General features: G+C 33.6%; 2 protein-coding genes across 3 annotated transcripts; both read left to right on the top strand.

Moving 5' to 3' along the window:
- The first annotated feature begins 6,102 nt into the window (after positions 1-6,102).
- On the top strand, positions 6,103-12,212 carry LOC120086620 (oligomeric golgi complex subunit). Its single transcript, XM_039043354.2, has 11 exons — positions 6,103-6,421; positions 6,520-6,572; positions 7,464-7,611; positions 7,715-7,822; positions 8,787-8,854; positions 9,261-9,384; positions 9,463-9,609; positions 9,760-10,023; positions 10,106-10,390; positions 11,146-11,292; positions 11,389-12,212. Exons 1-11 carry the CDS (start codon positions 6,197-6,199, stop codon positions 11,902-11,904), a joined length of 2,085 nt encoding a protein of 694 aa, XP_038899282.1. The 5' UTR covers positions 6,103-6,196; the 3' UTR covers positions 11,905-12,212.
- Positions 12,213-14,615: 2,403 nt separating this feature from the next.
- On the top strand, positions 14,616-19,114 carry LOC150034091 (WAT1-related protein At4g19185-like). Of its 2 annotated transcripts, none has more exons than XM_090318024.1 (7): positions 14,616-15,066; positions 15,961-16,023; positions 16,166-16,282; positions 16,404-16,689; positions 17,634-17,789; positions 18,383-18,534; positions 18,645-19,114. In XM_090318024.1, exons 1-7 carry the CDS (start codon positions 14,837-14,839, stop codon positions 18,850-18,852), a joined length of 1,212 nt encoding a protein of 403 aa, XP_090174150.1. In that variant the 5' UTR covers positions 14,616-14,836; the 3' UTR covers positions 18,853-19,114. The 2 variants fall into 2 exon arrangements, with proteins under 2 accessions (XP_090174150.1, XP_090174151.1); XM_090318025.1 differs by having other exon boundaries at positions 14,665-15,071.
- The last annotated feature ends 368 nt before the right edge of the window (positions 19,115-19,482 follow it).

The raw sequence follows: 19,482 nt of genomic DNA, 5'->3' as shown, positions 1-19,482 counted from the left end.
CATACATACATGAAAAACTGAGTTCTATCCTACTGTAGCTAAATATGCCCACTACCTCTGGTGAATCCCGAAGGAAACACAATAACTGGTGAATCCCGAAGGAAACAAAAACTGGTGAATCCCGAAGAAGACACAATATCTGGTGAATCCCGAAGGAAACACAAACTGGTGAATCCCGAAGGAGACACAATATCTGGTGAATCTCGAAGGAAACACAAACTGGTGAATCACAAAGGAGACACAATAACTGGTGAATCTCGAAGGAAATATAAACTGGTGAATCTCGAAGGAGACATAATAACTGGTGAATCCCAAAGGAAACACAAACTAGTGAATCCCAAAGAAAACACAAACTGGTGAATCAAGAAGGAAACACAAACTGGTGAATCCCGAAGGAAACACAAACCTAGTGGGTATTCTAACTAATCAGTAATATCATAGGCTCGACACCATAATTATCACAATATGGTTCTATGACATACAGATATGCCTCAACATCATGGCTCTACAACATACACACTTGCCTCAATATCCACAAATCACATACAACCTTATGAAATCAAATATCATCTCATGCTATCATTCAAGTATCTATGTGAACAAATACATCTTTCAGATCCTCAAGCAAGAACATACATCGGTTATACTAAACTATCAGTTCATCATGCTATCATTCTACCATAACATTCATCCATCATGCTAGCATACATCTAGTGTTTGGCCCGTGGGCAGTTCCAGTAGTAAGATTACTTACCTCGAAGTCAAATTCAGATAATAATCCAGATATCCAACCAAATAAGTCCTAAATTGAGTCCCCTAACACATACATGATACTAAATTTCAGTCTTTGGAACTAGGCCCCAAACATACAAATTTAATCAAACGGTCATCAAATAACTTACCCAAACGAAACTTGATCAACAGACACTCGCAGGATTTCGACTCCAAAATCTCCTCTTAGCAGATTTTAAAACTCAATGGATGACGACTTAGAACCTTCAAAATACTTAAAATTAAACCAATCTTGTAGTCCAATAATCAATAGGTGGCCGACAACCAACAACAAGGATCACAACGCTTACCAAACTACTTGTCGAACGAACTCGAGTCCGTTGAACAGCACATTGCGCACTCTAAAGTACTCCAATCTTGGATCTAAATTCCAAATATAATCAGCATCAACCAAAAAGAAAACCAAAATTTAATGGGCAATCGAGAACCTTCTAAACTCAACCGCTCTTACCCAGAACTTACCGATCTTTACCAATTTTTTGCAAAACGAAAAATGGTCTCTAGCTTAATGGTCAATGCCTCAAAACTTCCAAATCTTGAATCTAAGTTTCGCACTAAAGAGAGGTTACTAATTTAACCCAAAATCAAATTGGTGAATTTCACCTCCCAAATTATAAGGAAAAATAAGTCTTACCCAAGGTTTTTCTCAAGATTTTGGCAAAGATCGAGCAGTGGCGGCTCAAGGCTACCATAGATAGGCAGCGGGTGTTGCTGTCGGATGGCATAAATTGTTTAGGTTAGCGGTTGGTAGTGTGGGTCTTGCATGAGGAGGGTTTACGAGAGTGAGAGAGAAGGGGAATTTCTAGTTTTATAGATTTTATGCAGCAGTGATTATAAACAAATCAGAGCTTCAAACAATGATCCAACCGTTCAAAATGAAATTCTATATGTTTCAAATAGACTAACCTAATTTGAGCACGATCCAACGGTTTAAACTTTGGAAATCGATAATTTTGTGGAAGTTGTCGCTGAAAAACCGAATTGCTTTCTCCCAATTTTTTGCCTCTTTTCACTCTCATTTAATTTCGAAAAAAAAATATCAATTATTTTTATTTTTTTTTCAAATTTTGAAAAGATAAATAAAATGTTTATCAAAATATCTCCAAAATCTCCAAAATTCTATTAAATTTATAAATCAATTAACTTTTCAAATTATCGGCTTCAAAAACCAAAATTAAAGGGCATAAGATCCATCAATTTGATACATATTAAATCCTTCCAAATATTTAAATCAATTCAAAACCACATGAAATTAATTATCTCTTTTAATTTTTTTTTAAATTGGCCCTAAAATCCAAAATCAAAGAGAAGCAAAATTCAATATTTTCAAGATAATCAGTTTGAATATCTAATCAATTAAATTCAATTTAACCAATAAAAGTTTTTCAATTATTTCAATTTAATCCCAATTTTTCAAATGAAAGAGAAATTTAAACTCAATAGTTTTAAATAATTAACTTAAATTTTCCTAAAATTGGGGATGTTACAATGTAAATACCCATGAAGAAATCCTTGCCATGACTAATGAGAAAGGTGAAATACCTAAAGATAATAATGAAATTTCAATAAACTATGTCATGACAAGGAAAAGGTGGAACTGAATTGATGTAGTTATTGACAACATTTTTGCATATAATATTACTTTTGATACTATATCTAAAAATGAGGATTCTGAACCAAAATCTGTTGAAGAATGTTGACATAGAAAAAGATTGGCTTCAGTGAAAAGAAGCAATTGAGGTAGAATTAAACTCACTTTTAAAATATCAAGTTTTTGAACCAGTTAGTCCTAACATTATAAGGTGTCAAACCTGTAGGAGACAAATGAGTATTTATGAGGAAAAAAATGAAAATAATGAGGTCACATGATATAAAGCAAGATTAGTTGCACAAGGTTTTTCACAAAGACTTGACATTGATTATAGGGAGACATATTCTCTGGTGGTAGATGCAATACACTCAAATATTTAATTGGTCTGGCTGTGTATAAAAGTTTGGATATGCATCTTATGAATGCAGTCACAACATATTTATATGGATATTTTGATAATGATATTTATATGAGAATTCCATAAGGATTTAAGATACTTGAAACATATAAATCCAATTCCCTGGAATTGTATTCAATAAAATTATAGAGATTACTACATGGATTGCAACAATCAGAATGAATGTGGTAGAATCATCTGAGTGGATATTTTTTTAAAGAATGATATAAAAATAAACCAATAAGTCCATGTGTTTTTATAAAGAAATCACAGTCAGAGTTTGCTATTATAACTGTATATGTTTTTTGCTTAAATATAATTGGAACTCCTTAAAAGCTTTCAAAGGCAATAAAATATTTCAAGAAAAAAATTGAGATGAAAAATCTTGGAAAAACAATTTTTTTCTTGACTTGCAAATTGAGTATTTAGCATATGAGATATTTGTTCATCAGTCAACTTATACATGAATTTTTTTTAAAAGATTCTATATGGACAAAGCACATCTATTGAACATTCCAATAGAAGTCCGTTTACAATATGTGAAGAAATATATATTTCGACCTTCAGATGACAATGAATAACTACTTGGTCTGGAAGTATCATATCTTAGTGCAATTGGTGCACTTATGTATCTCGCTAATAATACAAGACCAAATATTGCATTCTCGGTAAATTTATTAGCTAGATATAGTTATTCTCCAAGAAAAATACATTGGAATGGGATTAAGCATATAATTCGTTATTTTTGTAGAAACTATTGATATGGGTTTGTTTCATTCAAATAAATCGAATTTTGATCTAGTTGATTATGTAGATATTGGATATTTATCGGATCCACACAAAGCCATATCTCAAACAGGTTATTTGTTCACACATGAAGGAACTGATATATCATGGTGATAAGTGAAATAAACCATAATGAATACTTCCTTAAATCATATTGCAATCCTTGCAATTCACGAGGCAAGTCGAAAATGTGTATGGCTAAGATTGATGACTCGACACATTCATGAAACATGTGGTTTGTCTTCTAGTAAAAATCTTTCGATGATATTGTATGAAGACAACACAATATGTATAGCCCAAATCAAAGGAAGATATACTAAAGGAGATAAAACAGAACATATTTCACCAAAACTTGTCCATACTTGTGATCTCGAAGAAAATGATATCACTGTACAACAAATTTGTTCGAATGATAACCTGACAGACTTATTTACAAAGTCGTTTGATAGCTCTAAAAAAGAGTTATATTCCCTTGCTTAATTTAGGCTTTTTAAGGGATTTTGTATGCTTATTGTCTTATTTTGTAGGTACCGAGCAATCAAGAGGTAAAATTAGTCATTTTATGAGAAACATGGTTAATTTGAAGAAATTTGGAGTTGATCTGAGCATCGGGACTTCAAAAGAGAAGAAATTTCCAAAATGCCCCTGTGACAGATTTGCAATGCTCGCCCAACACTGTAAGGCAGAATGTGCGATTGCAGGAACGATGTTGCAACGCTACCTATAGCACTGCAACACGACGAATTTTGACAAAAAAGTGTTGAATTTGTGCGCACCTCAAATTTGCACCAGAGTTGCAACACTACCTCAACCTTACCCCAACGCTCAAGGACTAAATCGACAAGAGCGTTGCAACACTGCGACTGTAATACAAATATGTTCTTTCCAAGTTAGGTAAAGGGAGGAGGAGAGTTAGATCGTCTTAGGGATCATGTTGGTCGGTTTTGGCCATTCCAGGCCAAAATTCACTAGATTTCCTTTAATTTTGAGTTATAATTTTAAATCTTGGCATCATAAGTCGGTTTCGATAAACGTTTGAAGGCCACGACATTGGTTTTAGAGGTTTGTAGGAATTTTCTTGAATTTTTTTAGATTTCTTATGGATTTTTGATTGAATATTTCTATTTCTTTCTGATTTCCTTTCTTTGAATTAATGTCTAGCACAAGCATATAGGATTGATGAATTGACGACTCGATTTCTTGTAGGCCTGTCTTTGCTATGTGTGTTTTTTATGTCCATAATTGCATTGAAAGCATGCTTAAGCCAGTAGCAATAGGTTTTAGTTTGATTTATGGCATGATTTCTAGGCTATCTAGGATCACCTAATTGATAACAAAACCTAAAGATTGGAATGCATTAGGATAGAATTGACCATTCTTGCTGTCTTAATCAATCCAATAACATAATGCAATTAACTAAGTAAATGGCCTTTGTAATGAACTTAGTTAATTTAGGGATTAACGACATGCTGGTTCTTATTAGGGAGTTTGTATGGGTTATCCCTACATTCGATTAGGTTTAAGAAGTAGTTAATTCAAGATTGTTTCCATAATTAATCAATGATTAGATTCATAGAAAACTCTACGGTCTCTAAACCAGCAAAGGTAATCTTGTGCTTGATCTCTTTATTTTTCAATCTATCTTACTTATCCACATTTTTATTTTAGTATTTAGCTTTCACAGTCAAATTTAGCTTGTGAGAGAATTAATTTTTTGCCTCTCTGTGCTTCGACCTTGCACTTACCACTATTGCTACGTTTTTTGTAGTAATAAGAGTAGTTTGGTGATTTATAATTTTTCTTTTGTTTCAGTTTGGAGTCGAATCAACGACATCGATTTTCGATTGAACATCATTACCTACTGCAACCTTTAATTTGTGCACAATATTGAAATGCAGCGACTTAGAGATCTCAAGAAAGGTTTCCATGATGGGGAGCAAATATATTGTATTTTTTTAGAATTATTAGATTATATGAAATATGTACTCTTTTTCCTTCACTAGAATTTTCCCTCATTAAGTTTTTTTTCTAGTAACTTAACAAGACATATTTCATATATATAATGAGCATCTAAGAGGACTATTATAAATTATATAAAATAGATGTCCATCTCAAAAAGACCATGTATCTTTAAATATGTTACCCCATGTATCATAAAATTATATATGATTAGTGTCCAAATACTACATCCTAATTGCAACAATTTGTGTTATTTGTAGATGTGTGAAGATAGGAAAGAAATCCAAAAAGAATGGAGAAATTTGGAGAAATATTTCATTCCATTTTTGTTATTTTATTTTATTGATTTATTTTCTTACATTACATTATATTTATTTTAATTTTATAATTTATTGATATCCATATTTCCGTGGTACCTTTTGCTCATCAATTTTACAGTATTTTTTTTCCCTTTTTATTTCGTACATACATACATGTATGCATGTATGTATTTTAGTACAAGGAATTAATTACCATTGAGTTTAATTGTGATAACGTAATTAAGCTGTAATTTCATTTTTTTTTAACTTTTAAATATACAATAAACACATGGGAAAAGGGAAATGAAAGAGAGAACAGAACAGACATCGTTGGAGTAGAGAGATCTGAGAGAGAGAGTGGGAGAAGGAAAAATGGGGACAACAATGGCAGGTCTCGCGCCGGGACTGTCAAGGAAGCTGAAGAAAGTGCTGGAATCAAGGACCGATACACCGGACGTTCTCGGTTCCCTTAACACCCTCTCCACTTTCTACACCGATAACACTCCTCAGAATCGTCGCAACCTCAGATCCACAATCGAGAAGCGCTCTCTTTCCATCAACATCGACTTTCTTCGCGCATCCGATACTGCCCAGCAGGTTTTCCCACTGATTTCTACGTCTTTTTCTTGTTCAATTCAGTTGACGATTGCTCGTTTTGCTTGCTCATGAGTTCTTTCGCTTTCTCTGCCCGTCAGGCGTTGGATCGCGTCGAGGAGGAGGTAAATGGTCTTGCCGATTGCTGCGATAGGTAACACCCGGCTTGCTAGGATTTAGTTCTCTTAATTGCCTTGCGTTTTCTTTCTGTTTACTGGTAACTCTAGTTGCGTTCTCTGTCAATTCACTATCAGTGGGTGAGATATATGCTTAATCTGCATTTGGAGCTGTACACAAAATGAATTCCCGAAGTGATCCGTTTTTTTTCCCCTTAATGTTATCATATATGGGCTTTTCAAATGTATGGGTGGTCTCGGTTCTATTGGCGCTGACACTGTCATAGAATATACAGCGGAGGGATGTGAAATGATTACTATTAGTATCCAAATTAGAAACATGGCCAATTTTTTGTGTAGGAAAAATTTCAGACCTCAGGTATTGTGCAGACTTTAGGGAATCTTATCTAGTTATTAAACAAGTTGTTCAGAATTTCCATTTCTGTTACTAGGATATATCATTTAACATTTGTCTCTTGGGACTTTTACATTTACTAGAAGGTTTTGATATTTGAATTACTTTGAAAAGGGAGTTTTTATTTAGATCACCAGGTATTGTGGCTTGCGTATTTTGCTGGACATAATTTAAGTTAGAAGAAAGAAGAAGAACAGTACTCATTTAAGGCTTTGATTGGATTAAAACAGGATCTTGTATGACAATGAATTGAATTGATGATGACTGTAGTTTTGTTATCACTCTGTGCCATTTGGTGTCGCTTCTGAATTATTTCATGAATTCCTTATTTGTTTAGTTTCTCTTCAAAGAAGGAAAAACAATATCTGAGAACTCCTTTCTCCCATCATTTCATTGTTTCCTTGATAAATGTATCTCATCACCTGAAATGATGCACATTGTTATTACTTTCCTCAAATTTAGAGAATTGAACTAGATTAGACCATGACGTGTTTTTATATTGAATTTATTACAGAATTGCAAAGGCTTTAAATAGTTCTAGTGCTAGCATCGGGGACATTATTGGTACCACAGAACGCCTAAAGCAGGAACTCGAAGTTACTACACAGAGGCAAGAGATTGTGTCATGCTTTGTTCGTGATTATCAGATATCTAACGAAGAGGTTAAAGTTTAATTTTATATATTTAGTGCTTCATCGATGAAATAATAAATTTTGGCTTGAATGATGTAATAAACACTGTCTTTACTCCCTGGCATATCCACAGATAAATGCTCTGAGGCACGAAGATCTAAATCAGAAATTTTTCAAGGCTCTTTCCCATGTTCAAGAAATCCACGCTAATTGCAAAACACTGCTGAGAACACATCATCAGGTAATTTATTTTATTCACTGACTAACACACTTGTGAGAGACAGATTGGTGATATACGGGGCTTAATGAAGATTATCATGTTCCACTGCAAACTTATTGTTGGCCATGCTTTTGGAATTTAAGTTAACTATCGGCAATTTCACTGTCATTATAAACAATAACCGGCATATTTCATTTTACATTTAGAGCCAAGCTAGGTGATGAAGTACCCCTTATATCAAAACGTACTTAATTATTCTGTGCAATTTTGTTGCAGCACGATGCATGATTATCACTTTGTGTTGCACACCATTTGCTTGTGCCCTGGTATCTACAAATAACTTAATATGAGAAGTATGAATAGTCAACTTAAATATAGTTTAGTGGTTAAAAGACATCTTAACCTCTTTTGTGTGGTTGTTGATTCAAATCTCACCCCACGTAACTTAATGTTATAAATATAAATGAGGTATAAATCAGTTATACTTATATGTAAGATTGAAAATATACATGCATAGGATGAAAATTGTCATTCTTTTTAAGGTTCATGGTTTTAACATTTGGGTCACAGAAATTATAAATTAGGTGTTCTTAAGGAATGCCTATACCATTTTCATTTGATACTCTGTCTGTAATTAATATAACTATAGATTTGAATTTACAAATTTGTGTATATTTTTTAAATTAAATCAATAAAAAGTATGCAATTTAATTTAAAATAAAAGAACTTCTATATAGAATGATGATCAGAATTAACGATTCATAAATATAGATCTCCAATCTAAAATTTCTATTAAATAATGAAAGCTAGGAAAATCCTTCAAATTGCATCATATTAATCCATTATATTTATGTTAAAAAAAATCTTCATGAATATTTTTTCTTTAAAAAAATGCTTTTCATTTGCCTGAGTTATATGCACTATTGGACATTTTCAAATTTGTGTATATTTTTCTATCATGCAATGATCAGGGACTTCAATGCAGCGTGCAGGTTTGGAGCTTATGGATATGATGGCAGTGTACCAAGAAGCAGCATATGAGCGGCTGTGTAGGTGAGCTGCTTTGGATTGATTATTTCATATTACATATATTTTAAAACTACCATTGTTAAAAATTTTCCGAATAATTTATTTTCTGCCCAAAAGAGTGTTATTGTTTATATGTGTTCACTCGACTTTTAATCGTAATTCAATTGTTTTGGGACTGTCTGCTATCCAAAGATTTAAGTTTTGAATGCCACCTATGCACATGTGAAGGTATGCCTAAAGGTTTTCATGCTCTTCTTACACCCTTGTGAAATTGTAAATGGAGGACGTTAGTGTTTTTATTTTCTCCTTTTTTTGGGTGATAGTGTTTGACTTTTGAAAGGGCTTACGTTGTTTCATTGTGTTGCTTTTTCACGTTATGATGGTAATGTAGTGTGTAGACGTCTTTGGTAATATATTATTCTTATTTCAGGTGGGTTCAGACAGAGTGCAGGAGCCTAGGAGAAACTGATAATCCCGAAGTCAGTGAACTATTGAAAACAGCTGTTCGCTGCCTCAGGGAAAGGCCTGTTCTCTTCAAGTATTGTGCTGAGGAGGTGACATAATTGTTGATTGCTAGTAGGATTCTTATACCTCCTTTTAATTTTCATTAAAATTATTGATTATTGTTGTAGGTCGCAAATATGAGGCATAATGCATTGTTTAGAAGGTTTATCAGTGCTCTTACACGTGGAGGACCAGGTGGCATGCCTCGTCCTATTGAAGTACATGCTCATGATCCTTTACGTTATGTTGGGGATATGTTAGGGTGGCTACATCAGGTATGAAACAGAACTTTTAGTTGGTTTAGTATATTCTCTAGCTCTACTAATTGTACCCCAAGGATCCTTGCGATTTTGGAATGACTAACCCTCAAGGATGAGGATGTCTATTCTGCTTGTTTACCAGACTGAGAATTTGTTTTTATGCAGGCTTTGGCATCTGAACGTGAGCTAGTACATATACTGCTAGACCCAGATGCAGTAATTGATGTTGGACTAACTGCCAACAAGTTCTCCCCGAACTTAGAGAGTGAATCTGGATCACCAGACATTGACCTAACCTTTGTTTTGGATAGAATTTTTGAAGGAGTTTGCCGGCCTTTTAAAGTGAGAGTTGAGCAAGTGCTGCAGTCTCAACCATCTCTGATTATTTCATATAAACTCAGCAACACCCTGGAGTTTTACAGCTACACGGTGAGTAAAGGTTCTATTAGTATGCATCGCAATGGTCCCTCAACTTTTACTTTCTTTGTTATAACTGTCTGTTAAGTTTTAGATTTCAGATTTGCTTGGGAGAGATACGGCTCTATGCAATACCTTGTGGATGCTAAACGATGCTGCCCAGAAGACTTTCTTTGATATCCTTAAAAGTAGAGGGGAGAAGCTTTTGCGATTTCCTTCCTTTGTTGCTGTTGATCTCTCTCCACCACCGGCAGTTAGAGAAGGGGTTTCTGTGCTGCTGGAAATAATTGACACTTATAATAGCATGATGGTTCCAGCTTCAGGGAAAAAGGCTGCTTTTGATCCGGTGTTATCTGCTTTACTCGATCCCATAATTCAGGTTTGTTTTGTATTAAGAGTTAGTCCAAAAATAAAAGGCTTACATAGTAGGAATGAATTCAAGTCATGGTGGCACACATTTGAGAATTAATAACCTATGAGTTTCTTCAACAACCAAATGCAATAGGATTAGACAGTTGTCTGGCAAGATTTAGTCAAGATAGTGCAAGCGGGCCAAACACTCATGGATATAAAGGAAAAAAGAGAAAGAAAGAAGAGTGCCTAATGACATCTTATTTTTTGGCTAAGCCCCTGACACATATACGTGTATAATATCAAATCTGTGTTTACTTTGTTTTAGAGTGATGCCTTCTCAGTAAAAACTATGCGTAGACAAATAACCATGTTAGTCATTCTAGTAGAGAAATCTTAGTACTTGTTTATCCAGAAACTTATATCCCTTTTGTCGTGGGATGTATTCCAAGTTCTTCAAAAAATTGCTTATAGTAGTTGAGAAAAATATGATCAACTGGCCAGCTACGTTCACTAGCCCTTGAGAAATGAGTCTGGGTCTTTTCTTCAGAAAAATTTCCAATTAAAAAAATTTGACTTTTCTAAATTGTTAACAAAAGGAAAAAAAGATGTTAACTTCTCTTTTATTTGAATGGATTGATGCTTCAGCAAAACCTCCCTACCCTTTCGTTTACAATCAAACATTTTGACATCTTAAATGCTAAAACTGTCTTATTGTAGATAGAAAAACAGTGGCGCAGCGCACATTTAATATGTTTGATTTTTTAAATTTCAATTATGCAGATGTGTGAGCAAGCAGCAGAGATTCACAAGTCCAAGGGATCTGGCCACATATCAAGAAGGGGTAGGACAAATTCTGGTTCAGGTCAGAATAGCAAATCATCAGTAGATGCACTATTGTCCCAAAGCAGCCCTGCTCCAGCCTCTCAGGTTTCCATGACCACATTTTTGTTGTCAATGGCATGCATAATTATAATTTCTTTTTTCAATCTGAAGAAATATTGGTTTTCTATCACCTGAACGCAGGACACCGAAACACCTTCTAAGATCTTTCTGATCAACTGTTTGTGCGCCATCCAACAACCATTATCTGGGCATGAAGTTGCAGCTGAATATGTCAAGAAACTTGGAGTAATTATAAATAGTCACTTGAGCGTGCTTGTAGAAAAGGAAGTTGGTGCAATCTTACGAAGGTGCGACTTATCTCAGAAGATGACATATTTCCATAAGAGCTCAGAAGCAGGCAATGCAGCAGATGGACTACGATTGGCTGAGATTCAAGACACATCTCCCGCTTCACTTTCAGAGAGCTTGAAGGCTTTCTTTGGGCTTGTTTTGGGAAGTGAGAGTTCCCTTCCTGAGTTTGAGCTATTGCAGGTTCCCAAATTGCGATCGGAAGCCTGTATTCAAGTAGCTCGATCGCTGGCCGAAGCTTACGAGCTTATATACGACGCAATCATGGATCCAGACAATGGGTACCCAGACCCCAAGTCACTTGCAAGGCATCCTCCAAACCAGATAAGAACAATTTTGGGAATATAACTATAGAGGTTTTGTGTAGGACATTCTGTTTTGATTTGAGATATCATTGCATTGAATAGGTTGGTTCTACTGTTACTTTGTTGAGTCTAAAGCTTTAGATTAAATGGCACTGTATGTTGTACAGAATGCGGTCTAAATCCATTACCTGATTAGGCTGCCAATATATTTGCTCTTGTTTATTCTTCTCCCTTTTTTGGTCTCCTGTACAGTGTTATAGATTCTTGTTTTTAAACTCTCCCTTTTGTCTTATTGAACATACTTTTGTTGGCAATTTTTATTAGTAAGGATTTGAACTGAGGAATCTCTAACATTGTTGGGTTGTTTATTTGTTTTTTGGTTGGGAGAATATCAAATTTATACCTTTTGATTTTAGAGGTTTGTATCAATTTAAATCATGGACTAATTAATAACTATATTGATTTAAGGCCATGTTTACTACTCCATAATCAAATTGCTGTAATCATAATAGGTCTTCTTTTTTTTTTTTTTTTTTTTTTTTTTTTTTTTTTTTAATTCTTCATAATTTACATAATATGGTTAACTAGTCATCACTTTTCATATGATGATCGATTAATTATGTTTACAGCAAAATAAACTTGGTCTAAATTCTGAATTTTTGTAAATGTCAATTTATACCATTTATCATTTGGAAAAATCTCATGTGAATTTTGCATCAACTAAATCTCTAAATTTTCACTTTTAACATTTTTTAGGGATAAAATTATCCACTTTTTAATATAGGGTTAACATCTTTTCACTATGGTTTATAATTCTAAAAAGCTTTAAATTGACATCACCTCGTGTCATCACTCATTACTAATGATTCAACTAACTAAACTCCAACATGACTTCCTATTTCTATTTTACCTTTTATCAAATAAAAAAAATTCGGAAAATAATTTCAGCAGCCAAGATGTATGATGAAAGAGAGAATGAACATGGCCTATTTGAGCATAAATTATTGAATTAGAGCCATAAATTATTATTTTAAAAGTCGGTAGGATTTTTACTTATCCCTCTATTGAATTAAAAATTTGAAAGTAAAAGTAACAGAGAGAGAGAGAGAGAATAAACCTAGGTTAGTTTTGTAAAATTAAATAAACAAATTATCATTATAATCATTTAAGGAAGTAAAATAGACTAATTGAAAATAAATTCTTATATAGATGTTGGTTTTTTAATTTCATAATTCAAATCTTTGAAAATTTAATATTTGTTGATAGAGACTCTATTCGATCAGTATCTATCAATGATAAATATTGATAGAAGCCTATCATTGATACTATGTGATAGATATTAAAAGAAATCTATCAGTATCTATCAATATATATTTTTTTTTTACTATTTCTATAAATAATTTGACATTTTTTCTATATGTAAAATTTTTTTAAATAAATTTAATCACAGAGAGTTTTTTTTAAAAAAAATCACCTAACTTTGTTCATCATTAGTAAATATAGTAGATGAATTAAGTTAAAAGCTTCGACTTAAGTTGTTATGAATATTGTCTTACTTTTAGTCCGTGTTTTCTTTTTCTTAAACTGCATCGTAGCTCTAAAATAACTAAAACGGTGAAAAAGACAATAAATATATATATTTGATAATATAATTTTTCTTTTTTTCTTTTTTTCTTAGAAAAGAGAATATGCAATTTCTTTTTTTGGTAACAATTGAAAGAAACTTTTTACTTTTGTCGAACAAATTGGGTGTAGTGTGGTGAAACTTGGAAGACACGACGGAGATGAGTAAAATAAAATATCTGCAAAAGTGCAAGATGACAAAATAATACACAAATTTTTTTATTATTTTAATTTCAATTTTAATCCATATACTTTCAGGTTCTAATTTTACTTCGAGTAGTTTTAATAAATTTTAGATTTAGTCCTAAATGCTAGTTTAGGGTTAGATTTTTCATTCTTTTATTATCCATAATATTTTTACTTAAACATTTGAAAATAAATTCACATATTTTATTTTCTCACATGAAAATTATTATTGTTATTTAATCAATTTGATAAATATTAATTTTTAAATATTAAATTTAAGATTTATTAAGAGTATCGGGATTAAAATTAAAAGTATGAAAACTAAAATGATATTTTAACTTGATATAAATTACAAAGTTGATTTAGGTACGATTAAAAATCACTTTGAAACAAACATGTTTCATAAGTAGGTAATTAGTCTCATTTTAAGAGTTAGATTTAATATACATAATTTGATAAAATTCTCATAGCATAAATTATGTAATATAATTATAAACAAAGGAATTAAACTATAAGTTTCTTCAAATTATAAGTATTGAATTATATAGGTCATGTTTGATAATAATTTAGTTTTTGATTTTTGTTATTAAAATTTAAGTCAGTAGACACTACTTTTCATTCCAAATTTCTTTTTTGTTATCTACTTTTTTTCAATGGTTTAAAAAATCAAGTAAAAATTTGAAAAAAAAAAAGAGTAGTTTTTTAAATTTGAAATTTAGCTGAGAATTCAACTATTATACTAAAAAAATACACAAATTATGATAAGAAATTGAGAAGAAATAAATTTAATTTAAAAAAAAATCCAAAAACCAAAAATTACCCAATGGAGCTTAAATTTACAATAAGAAAACGCCATTGCGCATTAATTAGCAAGAAAGAACTTCTAAATTCCAATAAAAAACAAAAATATATAATTAGTAATTAACGTAATTAATTACTTTAATTATAGAAATTAATTTGCCTTAAATTCGAAGAGATGAAGTTCTTCAGATTTGATGCACAGCCAAACACCAGCGACCAAACATGACAGTCAACTGAACGCCACCGTCTTCTACCTCCACTCCCATTTCTCTGTTCTCTCTTTGTTTCATCGCTCGATTCGTTCCATTTCTCTCTGAAGGAACTTGATCGAAATTCGAGCCTGTCGACGCCCCACGGCGAGAGGGATGGCGGCAGCGGTCGGAGGAGGTAGTGGTAACGGCGGCGGTCTGATGATCGGCGGTGGAGATGTGTCGAAGGCGCATGCGGCTATGGCTTTGGTGCAAGTAATTAATGGAGGTTACCATGTTATAACCAAAGTCGCCCTCAATGTTGGGATGAACCAGCTCGTCTTTTGTTTGTTTCGCGACTTGTTGGCTCTCGCGATTCTTGCCCCTGTCGCTTATGTTCGGGAGAAGTATAGTTATCATCTCTTCCTATTTCTTCTTTTGCTTATGTTTCCTGTCTTTCTTCTTTGTTGAAATTAGTTGTTTGGGTTTTTGTGAGCTTTGTCTGATCGTCGTTTTGATCCTGTATCGTTTGTTTCGCTTCTGCTTTTTTGTAGTTTTTGTATACCGTTTTTATGGCGTCATTTGATTCTTAGGACCATTCCTGTTTGTGTGTGTGTTGAATTTTATCATTTATTTCATTTGCTAATTTTGACATTCGATGGAAGATGAAATTTAGGGATCGTGCAAGTTCGAATATGTAGATTCTTCTTACTTTCGACCTTTCTGGATTCCCAGGGATTGCTAAATGTATAGGCCAGTTTCGGGAATAGTTTACTGCTTCTGCTAGTATTTAGGACTTCTTTTTAATTGCTTCAGGCCATGTTTGGTTTTATTCTTCAATTTCATGTTGACTTTGAAGTTAATTTCTTCCTCATGGTAAATTAAAAGAATCAATTTCGTTATCTTCTGTCTGTCATCAACAAAGTGGTTAATACGAATCTTTAGAACTTGTAGAATTACCATAATTCGGACATTTATGATTTATGTATGGGTGGATAGACAAATTCGATTACTGTTTAATATTCAATATTGCAATGTTTGGTATATGGGTATTTGGCAATCATGGGTCGCTTCTTAAAAGCATGTATTTAAAAACTTTTACCAATTATAGCTCCACCATTAGGACACTTATTCCTTCCCTCGAGGAGGTTGGGAGTTCAAATCCCCATCTTCACATTTGTTGTTATAAAAATCCAACCAAATGTATTTCTCATATATTTATTAACGTTTGCCTCTCGTATTATGAGGGCATGGATATTTTAACATCCCATGTGTTTTTGTCTTCTTCCCTTCCTTTACAGGCGGATTCGTTTACCCATGACTCGAGACCTCCTCATATCATTCTTTGTTCTTGGTTTGACTGGGTGAGGTTATATACAGTTTCCCATATTCCAATTTTGTTCTGTACAGTTTTTCATCGTACTAATTGCTACTGGTAAAAGGAAATGAAGATTTTATCGATCTGGTGAAACATTCTATTTATTGCACTTATCTTCCTGTGGTTAGGATTTTTGGTAACCAGCTTCTCTTTCTTGTTGGACTTGGCTACACCAATCCAACTTATGCTGCTGCTATACAGCCTGCCATTCCAGTTTTTACATTCCTTTTTGCTGTTCTGATGGGGTTAGTCTGGCCTATTATTGTTCAATTTCATCACTTTACTGAAAATTTTAGTTAGTGCTTTTTGAAGTCAGATGGATATATGTTCCTTGTTCAATATTAGATCTTGACTTTGTTTATGCAGCACAGAGACTGTGAACTTACTCAAGCTGGAAGGACAGGCAAAGGTTGGAGGTACACTCGTTTGTGTCTCTGGTGCCATATTGATGGTTTTATTCCGTGGTCCAGCTTTGGTTGGAAACACTGAATCTGATTTCATGTCGCATAATGAAATAAGTGCAAGGGGTCAGCCAGAGCCTGCTGGATGGTTAATGTCTAACTTTCTGGAGTATGGATTGGATCATTTTCATGTTGGGGTTTTATGCTTGATAGGGAACTGTATGTGCATGGCTGCTTTCTTGGCTATCCAGGTACTTCACTGATAGTACACATCTTTTGATAATGACTACAGCATTTTTTCCTAATTGGAATCAGCACTTGAAGAAAATATCCAGGTTTCTTTTGTTTGGTTTTGCAAAAGTGTTCGACATGGATTGTTGGAAGCTCATAAAAAAATGGATTGTTGGTAGTAGAATCTAGGGGTGACTGGAGAGATGGTTCCCAGGTAGATTTTACTGAACTGTAACAGAAGAATCAATTAATAATAAAGTGCAGTGTGCAAGGAATCCTTGAGCGAAGGTATTAGAACTTATAAGGAGTACAGGGAAACAAAAAGATAGAGGGTTAAAATGTCATTTTGCCAGGAAAAAGTTTTTTTGGAACATCCAACTGGCAACTGAGAAGATTCTTCAACTATTTCTCATTTGGTTTTTTCTTCTAGTTAATTTTTAATATGTTATAGCAGTAAATAGATTTTTTTTTGAAAAGGATATACCATTGAAATTCAGTGTTATTGTTGCGTAAAATTAGAAGCTATTAAATGAATATAGAGATTGATGTAGATTTTGCATCCTTGCTGGTTTCAAAGGTCCATCATATCGTAAAGTCTCATTGCAGGAGGGTGGGGATGATGCATAGGGTCTTACTCTGAAATGTTTCGGGCATTGTATTGATACTGCGATGGGAATGCTATTAGAGTATTATAAGGGTATATTAATAATTAGTTAGAGGAGTTTGTCAGGTAATTTGGTTAGAAATAGAGGTTATGGGAATGAGAAAGGTAGGCAGTATTTTGGTGAGCGATTTAGGGCTTGAGAGAGATCTCAAGATTGGGAGGGTCAGGTAATTCGGACACTTAGTTTATCTTATAATATGTTATCATTTATGAATCAATATTTGGATTTTATCTTACTGTGGAATTATTTGTCTTCATATTATAGTGGGCAATGTTTAATAAATTTCTTGTACATTATAGGCACGGGTGTTAAAGAAGTATCCTGCTAACTTATCGGTCACAGCATATTCTTATTTATTTGGTGCTATGTTGATGGTGATCACATCTTTCTTTATGACCAACGAATCCACAGACTGGAATTTGACACAATCAGAGTTTTTTGCCGTCCTTTATGCTGTAAGTTTGTTTACAGCTTTCATACTACACCCCTCCTTTACCATTTACTTCAGAACATTTGTTGCTCGTGTAAAGCTTACAGGATTCAATTCCTTTGAAAAAAATCGGGAATCACTTTTCCCTTCCCATCAGTTCACTTTTGAATGATGACTTCAATATGCTTGGGATTCTGACCTTCACACTTCAAAGAGAAACCACATTATATTCCTATGATCCATCTCCATAAACTATGCAAGAAGTGAAATTTTGGTTCATGCCTGCTCATTAGATTAGGATTTAATTCTAGAATTGGGTGTTTGTTTTTCCTCCATACACCTGCCTTGTGTTTTCGATAGAGTTGGGAAAAAAAAGGGTCAAATGGGCTGAAAACTTTCCCTCACCCCTGAACCCCACCGCAAAAAAGGGGAAAGAAATAGGGATTCTCGTGCAAATAGGAGTTACCAATTTTTTTTAGGTATTTAAAAATTTTCTTGGTGCTTCAAATTTATCAACAAGAGTGACTTGCAACATTTGCTTCACAGTGAATATAATAATGATAATAAAAAGGAAAAGAAAAGAAAAAAAAGGTTAAAAAGATCAATTTCTTTTGACAGGGAGTTTTTGCATCTGCCATCAATTATGGACTCTTGACATGGTGCAATAAAATATTGGGACCTGCATTGGTTGCTCTTTACAATCCACTTCAACCTGCAGCATCTGCGTTGCTATCAAGAGTTTTCATAGGAAGTCCTATTTATCTTGGAAGGTTTTCCTCAATCTTAATTACATTTTATACATTTACCTTACAAGTTTGATGTTAATAGGTTTACCTCCCAAACTAAAAGGTAACTGGTTTTATGTTCTGTTTGTTGACAGTGTTTTGGGGGGATCTCTTATAATTGCTGGTCTTTATTTGGTTACTTGGGCGTCACATAGGGAACGACAAACGACTCTGATTTTGCTACCGCATTCAACCAGGTCCTCTGAACCACTTATTCACAAAGATGCATTGACTAACAAGCTTGCATATCAGATAGGTCACATTTTCTCAGGTTCTGCCTCAGCACCCAAATCTGTAGATTAGACCAACTTCTGATGGGATTTTTGATGTAAAGTTCTCCTCACAGTTCAACTTTTTCAAAAGGGTGGCCTCAACATAACTGCGGCTTTGATTGAAAACCTTAAAAAGTTACCAATGTTGTAATTTTCCAATGGGATTACATGATTCATTATTCTACCTGCTCCCTGTATTGCTAACATATTTTTGCTGAATAAGCTATCTCAGAGGTCCAGATAGAAAAGAACCATGTTATTGCCATCAATATCATTTAGATTCAGTTTGTTTCTTTTCCAGGGTTTTCTTATGGTTGAAAGATTGCACTGGCCTCGTTGTGGTCAGGGGTGTGAAAATTTTGATTTTGTATACATACCAAATCAAATCGAACGATTTGTTTTTGATGAAAAGGGGAAGAAAAGAACACAGTTTAAAAAACCACGATAGTAGACTGATTTTTTTTATTATTGATTTGATACACAAAATACAAGATGAATACTCAAATAAATAGAAAAGAGGAAACCCTAGGTGCACGATAAATTACAAAAATGTCCCTAGGTCAAACTACTATTTTCGACACTCCTCCTCAAGTTGGGGAGTAGATATCAATAAGACCCAACTTGCTGACATAATAATCAAAGTTTTGTCTAAGCAACTTTT

The sequence above is a fragment of the Benincasa hispida genome, chromosome 9, assembly GCF_027475165.1.
Source record: "Benincasa hispida cultivar pf3 chromosome 9, pf3_genome.v1.1, whole genome shotgun sequence".
Taxonomy (NCBI): Eukaryota; Viridiplantae; Streptophyta; class Magnoliopsida; order Cucurbitales; family Cucurbitaceae; genus Benincasa; species Benincasa hispida.
This window is presented reverse-complemented; position numbering and strand designations above follow the sequence as displayed.

Coding starts and splice junctions, on each gene's coding strand:
- LOC150034091 (XM_090318024.1), top strand. CDS start 14,837: ATGGCGGCAGCGGTCGGAGGAGGTAGTGGTAACGGCGGCGGTCTGATG. Junction 15,067..15,960: donor GTCGCTTATGTTCGGGAGAA/GTATAGTTATCA, acceptor CTTCCTTTACAG/GCGGATTCGTTTACCCATGA. Junction 16,690..17,633: donor CTGCTTTCTTGGCTATCCAG/GTACTTCACTGA, acceptor TGTACATTATAG/GCACGGGTGTTAAAGAAGTA.
- LOC120086620 (XM_039043354.2), top strand. CDS start 6,197: ATGGGGACAACAATGGCAGGTCTCGCGCCGGGACTGTCAAGGAAGCTG. Junction 8,855..9,260: donor GCATATGAGCGGCTGTGTAG/GTGAGCTGCTTT, acceptor TTCTTATTTCAG/GTGGGTTCAGACAGAGTGCA. Junction 9,385..9,462: donor TCAAGTATTGTGCTGAGGAG/GTGACATAATTG, acceptor TTATTGTTGTAG/GTCGCAAATATGAGGCATAA.